General features: G+C 50.1%; 1 protein-coding gene across 7 annotated transcripts in view; it reads left to right on the forward strand.

Annotated features, from left to right (window-relative positions):
* Positions 1–13,796, forward strand: part of PECAM1 (platelet and endothelial cell adhesion molecule 1) — a 100,122-nt gene that overhangs the window by 75,955 nt on the left and 10,371 nt on the right. For all 7 annotated transcript variants that reach the window (XM_024760728.1, XM_024760726.1, XM_024760727.1 and 4 more), the window contains 3 exons: positions 1,188–1,241; positions 2,284–2,346; positions 8,057–8,113. In XM_024760728.1, the coding sequence (XP_024616496.1) occupies positions 1,188–1,241; positions 2,284–2,346; positions 8,057–8,113 (174 nt within the window). The remainder of the gene's footprint in view (positions 1–1,187; positions 1,242–2,283; positions 2,347–8,056; positions 8,114–13,796) is intronic.

The following is a 13,796-nucleotide window of genomic DNA, read 5'->3' on the forward strand; positions in this document are numbered from 1 at the left end:
CTTGAACACAGTCTCGGCAGTTGTGGCGCACAGGCTTAGCTGCTCCACAACATGTGGGATCTTCCCGGACCAGGGCTCGAACCTGTGTCCTCTGCATTTGCAGGCGGATTCTTAACCACTGCACTACCAGGGAAGTCCCCTGATGTTCTTTTCTAATTCTGTAACATTGTCACACAAAATAAAAACTTTTTAGAATACACCTTTTACAGGGCATTCCTGAGAAATCTTTTGAGAAATGAGCAATTCCTATAGTACTGAATCATAAACTTTTTAAAAAGTAAAATAAAACATATGTCGTAATGAGAGTAATATGCCAATAAAGAGAAAAGAGCAAATATGTCATTGAAGAAACTACATTCGGAAAAGTTTGGTGAATATTTAGCAAAAAGTAATCCAGTGCTATAGAGAAAATACCTCTTTGTGGTATAAAGTGGGTTCTGTTGGTAATTTGTATTTGTACATAAGAACAAAGATATGATATTCTTAATTAAATGCTGATAAAGACTTATATTAAAATAGAATTTCCTCCCAAATTTCCAAAGTGCAGGAAATACTCCAGTTCTTATTATATTTTCTCTGCATGGATTATTTCAGTTTATAAATGTATGTTAGTAATCACAATAGTAATTTGTAAATACGTAATGGAATGGAATGGAAAACCATGTGTTCTTCAGGAGTAGTGTTTGTAACACTTGAAAGAAGTCTTTTTAATAAAGAACATCTTGATAAAAAAGATCAAAAAATTTTTGCTCCTGCCCAGGTGGCAGCCTGGAGATATTGCAATATCTTTAAATCATGTTCTCATGGATCCAATTCTCCAGCTGAATGATACTGGTCCACTAGTATCCTTCATGTTTGTGGTCACTGGCTCACCCCTTCTAGAATTAAGCTTAATTTCTTCTGAGCTTGCTTCTAGTGAACAATTCTGAATTTTGAACAACTCATAAATAGCCATGTCCCTCCCATGCGATGGTGGGCATCATACCGGTTTTAGAAAGAGACCAGGCAGTGGGTTGGATGGGGCCTAGGGCCAACAGGAGGGTATTCGGACCCCAGCTACACTGCTGGTTGCCAACTACACTGAAGAATTTGGGCTTGACTCCTTTTGTTAGTGGCACTGAGTTTTCTAAAATTTATGTAGAAAACTAGGAATTCCACTGTCACTCATCCTGTTATTTTTCAACTAGGTTACAATGAAGATGTTGGAAACCATGCAATGAAGCCATTAAATGAAAATAAAGGTAATTATCTATCTAACTTTTTAAAAATTAGAAACCTTTGCTTTTATATAAAAGACCCCTAGGAAAAGAACAAAAGCTGTTAAGACCTGTGGATATTTCCTCATCTCTCTTAAATGGAGATGGCTATTGCTTTCTCCAAAGATGCTGTCTAGTGTCTCTTGTTACTTGTCTTAAAGATAAGCAGCAGTGCTATTTTATTTTATTTTTTGTAGTGTATTTTTCATTTTTTTGTTTTTTCTCATGTATTTTTCATTTTTATTAAACATTTAGTAGATACAAAGTAATATTTATAAGTTATGTATAAAATATAAACAATAGCAATTCAATAAATAACTGCATACTCATCATCCTTTAAAAAAAAAGAACATTTCCACTACCTTTAAAGTACCCTGCGTACTTCTTCCCACCCCAGCCTCTTAACACTTTCTTTGCCAGCTTTATTGAGATATACTTGACATATAACATTGTGTAAGTTTAAAGTGTACAACACGATGATTTGCAGTAATGCTGTATTAAAAAACACCTGTGCCTCTACTATCCAAGAGAAGGGAGATCCTCCTGACTTATTTCGTAGCCCATTCTGAATCAGGAAGTTCCATTCTGGGTGTAACTTGATTTCCTATGTGTATGCCTCATACTCTCAAAGCAGTTTGAGGCTGGGGACCCCGTTCCCCATTTCCTGAGATCCTTTCCATGTTGGAGAAAGTGTTCTGTGCCTGTGGCCATGGAGAAGTCTTCTACAGTTAACTGCTGTGGCCGATGCCGGCTGTTTTCTGTATCTAATGAACTTTACAAGTCCTCACACTGTGGTAACAACGGGACCTGAGCCGGAGGGTCCTTCCACATCCCGGGAGTGCAGGCCTCCTCATTACCTCTCCCAGCCTGAGTTTTCTCACCCACTTAGAATGGAGTTAAGCCTGCATCCAGCTTCCCTGTTAAAATACAGACTTCTTCGATCACTTGAATAGAAATCTCTACTGTGGTCTGAGACCCCCCAAGGAGACTCTGTCTAATCGCAGGCTGCTGTGGTTCTTTCGAGCAGAGCCTCTGACCTTGGACGTGGAGTACACTGAAGTGGAAGTGACCGCCCCTGAGCCTCACAGAGGTAACACCATCACTCAAGGGATTCCCCATGTTTTATTGTCTGCTTGGGTGTAGATGCCAGGGTGGGCTGTGCTGTGGCCCCCGGACAAGAATCTAGTCACCCTCATCACTCAGAAGGGAGGTGGTCAGCAGACAGACGGGCTGGACATGCCCAAGGCGGGAGCAGTGACACCCACCCAGGTTTGGAGGTGTAAAATTTCATTAATTATTATTTATCATACCAGTAATGATGGCTGCGTTTTATTGAGCAATTACTAAGTACTAAGAAATGGGTCTGTTGAGAGACTTTTAGCAGACAGCCTCACTCCTGGGTGTTTGGGCATCCTTTCAGAGGTAGCCCCCTTGCCCCAATCTAGCACCTTCCTTAAAAAGTTGCTTGCAGACTGAGCTTGTATAAATGAAATGTGCAAGGGGATGAAAGGGCTTGGCTATTTAAAGGGACAATTGAGTAAAGGCTTTTGAAAGCACAGACTCCCTCTGCATGTAAACAGTGGCACCATCATTATGCTTCAGGCTTTGTTTTTATTGTGTGGTTCTCTTGGGCACACTGCCCTGGAGAAGGCCCCTAGCCCTGGTCCTGCACTGGGGAGACTGACTCAGGGTGGGTCAGTCCACAGCAAGCACTAGAACGTCAATCTCAGCTGCTTCGGGCACCACAAAAAAAAAACAGGCACATCCTCCTAAACCTCCTTAGTTCCCCCAGAGGCTGCCACACAAAGGAAGCAGCCACCCGAGCCTTCCTGCCCTGCTGGAAAGCTCGTTAGGGCTGTTGCTGTGCATCCCCCTTCCTGCTGAGGCTGAGGCCAAGCTGCATCCACTCAGCCTTGCAGGCCCGGGGCTGCTTTGCAGACCATGCCTGTGTAGCCTCAGCCAGAGCCACGTGGTGATGGCGTTCTCTTGTCACCTCTTGCTCCATGATCTGGAAGGAGTTTGGGGTTCCTTCCTTCTTCCCTTGCTTAGCACGGTTCTAGGTACCATGTCCGCAGATGTGTCCGTGGAACCTTCCAGGCAGGGCTGTCCCCTGTAGCCCCTGGGGCTGGGTGCTGCACAACAGGGCCACCATGCCCATAGTCTGCAGTCAGCATGGCCCCTGCAGTTGGTACTGCCTGATCTGCACCACTACACAGGGCGTCCCAGTTGCAAGTCTAGACTGGACGGGGCAGGGGTGGGGGCCACGGCCGGCCTGAAGTTCTCTTTCTCTTTACTTCATGGTAAAGTGATTTGCTTGTTGGGTTAGCAAATTATGGGCCCATGATGGACCAGCCCCAGTGCAAGCAACAAAGGTACATATGTGGTCCCCTTGTCGTGGAGGTGTAGCCCCTGAGGGAGTCAGGAAAACAAGGAACCGATGAGCAGATAGTATCAGGTTAGAGTCAGAGTTTGCAGGAAGAGTAGGGTGTGGTGGAAGGCCTGAAAGGTGATGCCTTTTCTGGCTGGGTGGTCCCAGAAGGCCTGTGTGAGGGGAGGCAGGACAGTGGGTGGTGGCCTAGAGCTTGGCTCATTTAAAGACCTGAAAGGAGACCTTAAAGGATCCTTAAATGACTCTTTCTGGTCCTTAAATGTCTGCAGAGAGGGCGAGAGGGAGTGGAGGCAGATGAAGCTGGGAGGACCAGGCGGGGCCCAGGGACTGCAGGGCCACTGGGGTTCTCTTTTTGTTCTAGTCTCAGTGGACTGGGGGCCTTTGGAAGCCTTTAAGCAGCAAAGTGACAAGTTCCAGCTTCCTTCTTTTAAAAACGATCCTTGTGGCTGGTGTGGAGGACGGATTAAAGGGAACAAAAGTGGAAACCGGGCAAGAGGGGATGAGGGTGGAGCCAAAGTGCTGGCAGTGGATAGATTCTGGATAGATGTTACAGACAGACCGCAGTACTGGATGAAAAATTCGTGGCCAGGATGGGAGAGACAGAATGACTACATGTTTCTTGACCAAACAACCACATGGATGGTTGTGATGCCTGCGCTGGGGAGGCACAGGCTCATGGGGAGCCTGGTTCGGCTGGGTTAAATTTGAGAGCCCAGGAGGAGACAGCGCAGGGGTCTTGGTGCTCAGAACCAAGTGTGGGCGGGCTCTGGCCAATGGGACTTTAGGGCGCTCCTCGCCGGCCTTCCCTGGTCCAGCCTGAGCCCCTCCATCACCATGCATCGTGGGTGCCGTCCCACAGGTAACAGCTTACTTCCTCCTAAGGGGGCTTCAGACTTGGAAGGAAAGGGGAACCACAGCAAGAGGGCAGGGCTGAATGTGTGTGGGAAACCCCACTGCCCTCCATGCCGCACTGTGCTGAAGCAGAGAGCGATTGCCCTGGGTTCTGGCCTCTCGGTTCTGATACCTGTCCCAGAGGGCCGGGCCCCACCCTTACCCTGCTGCCGGCTGGGCCCAGGCAAGGTGGAGTTATGAGGGCTGTATGTGAGGCCTGGAAGGCTTTGGATTGAAGGAAACTGAAGCAGGAAGAAGGAAGCAAGGTTTTGTCCTTGGAAAAGCATCCGTTTTCCATTCCTTTGGGGATGTTTCCACGTTAGCAGCGTCTGGTTTTCTTTTTCTTGCTTGAAGGTGGGGAGCGGTTGAAGGGAAAAGGGAACCCCTGGGAGCGGGCGAAGCAGGGGTGCTTTCCTTTGCCAAGCTCTGTACCTGCAGGGTTGTAACCAGCCTGGTCACCTTTCCCCAGTCTGCACAAAGGTGCTGAGTGAGCTGCAGGGGCCTCGGCAGAGCTGGACTGAAAGTCACTCGGATGGAAATGGAGAGTTTCTAGAGGATTCAAGTTGTTTTCTGGACCCAGCCTCCTTGGCAGCTGAGGGACAGTGGGGGAGAGCGGCCTGGCCCAGGATGCCATCCCCCTGTTTTCTCATGGGTGGGGAGTGGGGCATTACTAGGTGAGGGCCAGACTTTGTGGGTTCAAGGCCAGTGGTGAGTCAACTTGACCTGGTCTTGGCCAACCCAGTTCCCTGTCCTCAAGGCCTCCCTCCTCTACAGATGGGATGGAGGAAGGAGTGGGGACCATGTCCAGCTCTAACCGTGGCTGGCAGCTGACCAAGTGGTCACTTGGAGGTGGAGGAGGGGTGGGAAGGAACTCGTTAAATCCTGGTCTGCTGCATGTTTGCTCTGAGACTAATTGCTGGGAAAACCCCATGACGTTGAAGCCATCTCTTTCTCTGTTAACAGAGAAAAACAGAAGCCAAAACAAAGCCCATCCGGAAACATCCCTGACAGCAGAGACAAACAGCCTGCTGGCCTGGTTTAGTCATTAGCAGGCAGCTGCTGCCTCGGAGCAGCGGGAGGAGGGGCACTCTCAGTGAGCTGCAAACCCCGTCCCCCTGGCCGGGCGGAGCCAGGAGGGCAGTGGGGGAAACTGCTGGGCCAGCTGCAAATCTGGCAACTCAACCAAGAAGTGAAACCATCCTGCTGCCCTGGCTGATACACAGAGTTATGAGGTGAAAGGGAGTTGAGTGCAACTCCTTGGGTCCAGAGGGTGTCAGAGCGTCCCCAAGGTGACCAGAGGTCTACCCGCCACCCCTTATGTGCCTGGGGGCGGTGGAGTTCCCAAGGGTGTCCAGGGCCCCAGGCTTGGCCGCGCAGTCCCTCCCCTCCATTCCCTCCCCTCCATTCCCTCCCAACGCCCCCAGCTCCCACTGTGAAGGAGGATGAGCTGGCAGGGCCCCCAGTGCTCCTGGTATGCAGTGTCCTAGAGCGTTTGTCACAGCATTGTTTGCATACCATCCGCCCCAGGGCCCCGAGCTTCCGAAATCTGGAACCAGGTCCCCGGTCACCTTTTCCTCTTCCACAGTGCCCAGCACACAATAGGTGTTAGGACCATGGTGAACGAGTGACTTGCCCATGTCTGACATTGAGCAGAGTCCCTTAGTGATGCGGTAGAACCCCCAGTAGATAGGGGAGTTGCTGGAGCTTCCCTCTACACCTTCAGATCTGGTGCCATGGAGAGTGGAGAGTGGTGAGGGCATCTCTGCTGTCCTCTTAGAGAAAGGCAGGTGTCCCAGCAGGGGGTGCCTGGTATCTCAGCCACTCTGCTGAGTACCAACTGCTATTCGGTGCCCTGGGCGGAGTCGCTACGATGCCTTCTGCAAGGTCCTGGCAACCCTAGTGCCCCAAGTACAGCTGTCTATCTGAACTGCCACCCAAGCTTCCTCCTGCCATTTAGATCATGACATAAGAACCACGACCACTTAGTGTGTGACGAATGACCGTGATTTTAATCCTAAGACCTAAAACCTCAGGGATCAGGCTGATCATGCCAAGAGCCTCCTGAAGGTTGGGAGTCTGAGACAGAGACACCCGCAGGGACGTTGACTGTTGTCTTCACTGTCCCATCAAGCTTTACAGGTGCCCCAGGCAGCTGTGCAAAGTCTGGGATCGGGAGGAGCACAAGACCTGGGCGCTGCCCTAGAGGGCGTGGGGCCCGCCAGGGGAGACGCTTGTGGGGGCGAGTCGTGTCAGTGTGCCGGGGGCGCCCACGTAACTGCCCAGGGCACAGGGAAGGGAGGAGTGTGTCAGGGAGTGTGTAGGTGTGTGAGGGTATGTGCACCCCAGTGCAGGAGCGAAGCTTGTCCTGGGGCTTGGAGGATGAGGAGGAACGGGGCAAAGCAAAAGGGCCGTGCAGACAGTGGAGGAGTGTGTGCAGGACCAGGGCCTGAGAGAGGGAAGCCTGGTGAGTCGAGGGTATCTTGGTGTAGTTAGAATCCGTGTACGTGCCCTGGCCATCTGCCACTGAGGAAAACGGCATCCACGTGGCACTGACCATGGCGGCAGGAAGCATCACCCAGTCTAGGGTTCCGTTTCCCGATTTATAGAGAGAGAATGCTGGCCACACGGCATCAGGCACCTTTCTACAATAAGGCTTCCTGGTCCTTTGTGCAGGTGAGAGGGAAGTGGCGGGCTGCATCCCCTGAGGGTCTGTGTGTGTAAGTGCACGTAGATGCACCATGAGCGTGTGTACGTTTGTGTATACATAACCTGTGTGTGTACGTCAGCTTAAACAGATGGCTGTACAGGGGCTCTTTGTCTCTCAAACCACTGAGTCTCCTCTGGGTGTAATCCACACCCTAAGTGGGTCATCTTGTCTGCTGTTCAGAAAGGGTCCAGACCAGAGGATCTGAACCCTGTCTGCATATTAAAATCCCCTGGGAAACTCTTAAAAACACCAACACCAGGGCCCACCCTGGACCAATTCAATCAATCTGCAGTGAGGCCCGGCTTGCTGACATTTGAAATCAACCAGCCCAGTTGTCTAGAGTTGTAACTGGGTCCCAGCTTATCCTTAGAGTCACAGATGATACCCAGGCTCTAACCCTGACCTTGGGTAATTGGGAGACCCTAACCCAGCCTCCTGAGAGGGGCTGGCAGAGCAGCTGGACAGAGGGACACAGTGGCAGAGGAAGAGGGATGGGGCCACTGAGCTGGAGGCTACAGGTCTGTGCTGGTGGTACCTCTACCTGTGCCCGCTAGGTCCAGGGGTCCCACAGTGGCCTGTTGGCCTCATACTTCCAGGCTGAGAGTGATGCTGGAGGGACCATGATCTTCTAAAACCGGGAAATGGCCCGGGCTCAGTAGTGACAGGGATTCCAGGGGCTCCTGGAGATGGGCACTCGTGGGGTGGGTAGTGGCGTACAGCCTTGCCTGGGAGCCTCCGACATTTTCCTGCTTCAGCAGTGAGCTGACCTGGTGCCCAGAGGCAGTTGTTGACCTGTGCTTGGTCCCTTTCCAGGTCTGGGAACAAAGGGCACGGAGACGGTGTACAGTGAAATCCGGAAAGCTGACCCCGGTGAGTGAGGGCCCCTTAGCTCCCCCAGCCAGGGGTTGGGGGGAGGGCACTTCCCGCAAACTCATCCACGGGGTCTTGGGAGTGGGCAGGGGAAAGAAGGAGCCAAGGCGGCCAGAAAGGGTGCCAGAGTTATTAACCCTGTCTTCCCCACCACCCTTAAAAAGTGGCCACAGGTGACGTGTACTATTTATTTAGTTGATGAACACTTATTGAGTGCTGGCTGCATGCCAGGCAAACAGAACCTTATACCTTCACACCCAACTGATGGCCAAGTGGACCAGAGCGTGTCCTGGCACCCCAGCAGTGTCCCGGGCACTCCTGACCCCAAGAGAAGCAGCGTGGCCCTGCCTGTTCTCAGGTGCCAGCCAGGGGCCCCACCTGCTCCTCACCTGGGCCCTGGTGCACTGGGGCTCCCGAAGGTCTTAGGCAAAGTCGGTGCTTTGCTTTGAAGATGTTCAGTAGCTTCAGCCTTTCTGTGAGCACGCCAACTTTGGGGAAGGGTGTGTGGATCTACTTCCGCTTCCTTTGATTTCAGCCCAGACCCCACTTCATTTCCCATTTCCACTGCTTCCTCATGGAGAGATTCCCTGGGACTGAACAGACACGGAACTGGGGATGCTCCCAGCAATCTCATTTTTTGTGTAATTATTCTAGTCTATTCTCATGAAATGAAATCCACAAAGACCACTTTTATTTTTTTATCTTTTTTTTTAATTGAAATTAAGTCGATGTACAATATTATGTAAGCTTCAAGTGTTCTACATAGTGGTTTGGCGTTTGCATACATTGTGAAATGATCACCACGATAAGTCTAGTAACCATCTGTCCCCATACAGAGTTATTACAATATTATTAGCCATATACCTTATGTGATATATTATATCCCCATGACTTATCTTTTTATATAACTGTAGGTTTGTTACCTCCTAATTCCCTACACCTATTTCGCCCATCCCCCATCCTCCTCCCTTCTGGCACTAACAGTTTGTTCCCTGTATCTGAGTCTGTTTTTACACAAAGACTACTTTTAAATTCTGAAAATAAGTCACAACCCAAAGAGCATAAACATTCCAGGGGAAAATAGTCACTATGCAGATATCTTGCTTTGTACAACAAACCTCTACTTAAGTGGATTCTTTGAAAGGGAATTATTAAAACAGGCTGGAAAACTTTGATAAAGCCTGGCTACCCCAAGGGTGGTCCACAGACAGGTAGCAACGATCTCAGGCCCAAACCAGACTCACAGGGTCAGAATCTCCAGAATCTGAACTCCCAACAAGGTCCCACGTATTTCTTTTTCTTTCTTTAATATTTATTTATTTATTTTGGTTGTGCCAGGTCTTAGTTGCAGCCTGTGGGCTCCTTAGTTGCAGCACGTGGGCTCCTTAGTTGTGGCATCCGAACTTCTTAGTTGTGGCACACATGTGGGATCTCGTTCCCTGACCAGGGATCGAACCCGGACCCCCTGCATTGGGAGCACGGAGTCTTATCCATTGAGCCACCAGGGAAGTCCTGGTCCCACATATTTCTGATGCTGCCAATATTAGAGAAGCACTGTCTTACCTGAAGAGCCTACTTGTTACCTGAACTAGGAATCACCCCTTAATTAATCTTTTTAAAAGTGGTATTTTCATGGGTAGAGCAGAAACTCAGCCCCATGGAGAACTTGACACTGACTGAATGATAATTTGAAAACCATTTCCTGGGGAATTCTTGGCTTCAGTATCTCATTTTGCATTCTCAGTCTATTCAGAGCTAGCAAAACGCAAATTTAGAAACAGGCTTCCTCTGTTCTTCCAGTGTAACAGAAAGCTGAAGCTCAGATCAGGTTCAAGGTTGGTCCTGATGGGTAATTGTGTAAAAATGCCCCCTTTGCTTTCCTCGTGGTGGTCCCTGAGATGGTTCGCTTTCAGTCGCTTTGGTTATGCAAAAACTCACGTTTATTAAGCACTTGCTGTTTGTGCTAAGTGGTCTATATTACATTATCTCTTTCAATCCTCCACAGTAAATCCCATTTTTCAGATGAGGATACTGAGGCATAGAGGGCTTACTTAAAACAGTTCCCCACGGTTAGGGTTAGTACACCAGAACTGGCCCACCCCGGAGCTGGATTCCATGCTCCTGATCATTGAACTGCCATTGCTTTTGGGGAAGGGAAGCTGGTGAAGTGTGGAGGCCACAGGGAACCCCGGCTACAGGAGGCTGGGGAGGGGCGGGGGGCGGGCTGTGGCCACCTGAGGCCACCCCTAGAGGTCCCATACAGTTGGTGAAGGCCACGCCCAGTGTGGATTCCAAAGGCTTGTGTTAGGGACCCTGCAAATTAGCCTGAAAAAAGACAGATTAACAAGAAAAAAGCAGTGAGAGTAACTCAGTGGAGTGGGGTGAAGGAAGCTCCCAGAAGCCTTCCTTCTGCATCCGTTGATTCTCATTTGCCTCTAGCTCAAAATAACTCTTATACCAAAGTGGCATGTTTTGGGGTGGCATATTCTGGTTTTCTACTCTGCTTCAGGGTAGCTGTTCAAGTGGGTTCTCTCAGTGTCCCCAGGCTGGTTCTAGATGCCTCCTGAGTCCTCAGTTCCCGGCTGTTGGAACCTGACTGCTCCCACTGGCCTCAGGCTGGAACAGACCACAGGCACCATAGAACCCAACCCGGTAGGGATTTGAGGTGGTAAAGAGCCCTGTTTTGCTGGGGGATATCTGAGCCCCTGTCCTGGTGCTGCCACTTAACAACTGTGCGACTTTGACCAAGAGGCCTGACCTCTCTGTGATGATTCAGTTTCTTCAACTGTTAAATGGAGATGCGATTAAATGAGAAAAGGGGGCGAGATGGCGCCAGGGGAGATGGTGCCATTTACTCCAAGCATGCAGTCAGTGTATCACCCCTACCGTACAGTGAGCATTCAATCCATTTTAGCTGAAAAATGCATGAGGAACTTGAGCCCTAGTGCCTGGCCCAGGGCAAGACTAGAGCCAGCTCCGGACTCCCAGGCCAGGGCATTCCCACTGTGCTATCTGGGCCATTAGGTGTCAGTTGGGGCTTGGGTCTCTCTATAATCTGGTCTTTCATCTGGCAACCAGCTCCTGCCAGGTAGGTAGAGGGAGCCCTGGGTCTTATAGCCAAAACCACATCGCTGCTGCAAAAGCCAGTGTCCTGGAAGCCAAGGGAGTTTCTGTTTTTGAGCGTTTCCCACTCAGCTGCTGCCCAAGGGGAGGAGGCTGCAGGCCTTGGTTGATTCCTCTTTCCTTTTCTTTTTTTTCCTCTGTCAGCCACTCAAAACCATCATAGGGTTGAGGGAGGCTCTATTATTATTCCTGCTCTACAGATGGGGAAATGGGCAGAGGTGAAATAGCTTGTCCTGGTCCCAAGGCCAGTGGTGGCAGAGCAGGGACTGAGTGTGGGGAGCCTGGCTGCAGAGTGACGCACTTCACAAGCCTCATGTTTCCTCTGTGTTGCCAAACCAACTGGTTTCCCCTTTCATCAGCTTAATTAGAGGATGCAACTCTGTCTACTTTAGAAATTAAGAGTAACAGCCTGGTATGGTCTGGGTGAGCCTGGGTGAGTCGTGGAGCCTCTCGGGACCTCTGTCACCTTCTCTGTGGAATGAGGGGCATGGGCTCGAATCTGGATCAGGGGTTCTCCAGGTTGGTTACAATACAGGTAGACTGGCCCCACCTCTGATTCAGTAGGTCTAAGTGAGCTGAGAATTTGCATTTCTAACAGATTCCCACATGCTGCTGCTACTGTTCTGGGGACACACTTTCAGAACCATTTTCTAGATGCTCTGAGTTCCCTTCTGACTGTACCACTCTGAGTTCTGCCGTGCTTCTCGTTTGAAGCGGTAGAGTCTTTCTTACTCCCCAGCAATCCTGGAGGGATTGCTCTAGATTGGCCGGCAGAGATAACCCAGAAACACTGTGTGTGTGTGTGTGTGTGTGTATGTCTGTATGTGTGTTGAGGGGAGGGTGTGACCCACAATAAAAAGAGGCCCCGTGAGGGTCTCTGGGCTGGTCTGGGAGCCTGCTGAGCGCAGGGCTGAGTCTTATCTGACTTTTCCTTCTTAGGTTTTTGTTCTTCCCCAACTGAGAAACTTCCCCAGTTTCTCAGTTCCCCATCACCTTCCAACGAGCAGCACTTCAGGGCTGGCTATTTTGGGAAATGGCTCACAGGGCGTAGTTCTGGCTCTTAGACCCCTTGTTCCCCTGAGTGATGCAAAGGAAAACTGCTCCTCTAGATAAGCAAAAGGGCAACAGGCAGGCCTGCCTCCAAGGAGCAACCCCAGGCGGGGCTGGAGAGGGTGTCAGGGGATCTGGTAGGCCATGGGAGGCACCAGGTCTTTGCAATCTTGGCTTTAGGCTCTGAGCTCAGCATTTTTTTTTTAAACCTGTGGTAAAATATATTGGGTTGGCCGAAAAGTTCATTCGGGTTTTCGTAACATGGAAAAACCCAAGCGAACTTCTTGGCCAACCCAACACATAACACTTGCCATTTTAACCATTTTTACATGTACATTTCAGTAACACTGAGTACAATCACATTGTTTTATGATCATCACCACCATCCATCTCCAGAACTTTTTCATCTTTCCAAACTGATACTCCTTACCCATTAAATGATAATTCCCCAGACCCAGCCCCTGGCAACAACGACCGTTCTACTTTGTGTCCCTGTGAACTTGACTACGTTCAGCTGTTTTAATCTGTCAGATCGGGTGGTTGAATGAATGATCTTAAGTTGCTTTCCAGTCATAACATTCAGAGTCTCAGCGTCCTGGCGTTTGGAAGGGATGGTCATTTGTCTATACCTTGGTCACTCCAGACCCAGGCTCTGGAACATGTCTGTGGTGGGTGCGGACTCAGTCCCTTCTAAGAGTCACTCCCCAGGTCCCTTGGCGCCAACCCTAATCCTCTGCCCACCTTTGACTCCACGTTTGCCCTTCAAATCTGAGTTAAGTCCTGGATCTCAGGGGCCATTTTACCGTGTTTCTGCTGCATTTGTGTCAGCCAGAGGCCAGCCTGGGCGGTTCTCTGTACTGCAAACCTCATGGAAAACACCCTTAATAGGAGACCTGGGGGTTGGTCTTGGCTCCGCCCTCATCAGGTTATAAGACTTGGCCCCACCCCCACTGCTATCCCATCAGACGTCAGTTTCCTCACAAGTCCCCACTAAAATTCCCTTGGCCTCAGTGCAGCTGCTGCGGGGTGGACGTGTCAGTGTTCCTCAGGAATGTACGTGGCCCTTGAGTGGATAAGGGCTGTTGTGGACAGGTGGGTTCTATAAAATGAGGAGGGAGGGAGGCATCTCTTCCAACTCATTACCTCCCACTGGGTCTTGACCACAGTCACACACATCTGCTCTTCTGTATTTTTTCATAGTTGAAAATTTATTGGAAAAAAATTTTTTTCTATAAATTTATTTTTGACTGCACAGGGGCTTTCTCTAGTTGGGGCAAAGGGGGGCCACTCCGCGTTGCGGCACGCGGGCTTTTCATTGCGGTGGCTTCTCTCGTTGTGGAGCACGGGCTCTAGGTGCGCGGGCTTCAGTAGTTGTGGCTTGCGGGCTCTAGAGCACAGGCTCAGTAGTTGTGGTGCACGGGCTTAGTTTCTCCGTGGCATGTGGGATCTTCCCGGACCAGGGCTCGAACCTGTGTCCCCTGCATTGGCGGGCAGATTCTTTTTTTTTTTT

Source organism: Neophocaena asiaeorientalis, unplaced genomic scaffold (assembly GCF_003031525.2).
Source record: "Neophocaena asiaeorientalis asiaeorientalis breed wild unplaced genomic scaffold, Neophocaena_asiaeorientalis_V1.1 scaffold30, whole genome shotgun sequence".
Classification (NCBI taxonomy): Eukaryota; Metazoa; Chordata; class Mammalia; order Artiodactyla; family Phocoenidae; genus Neophocaena; species Neophocaena asiaeorientalis.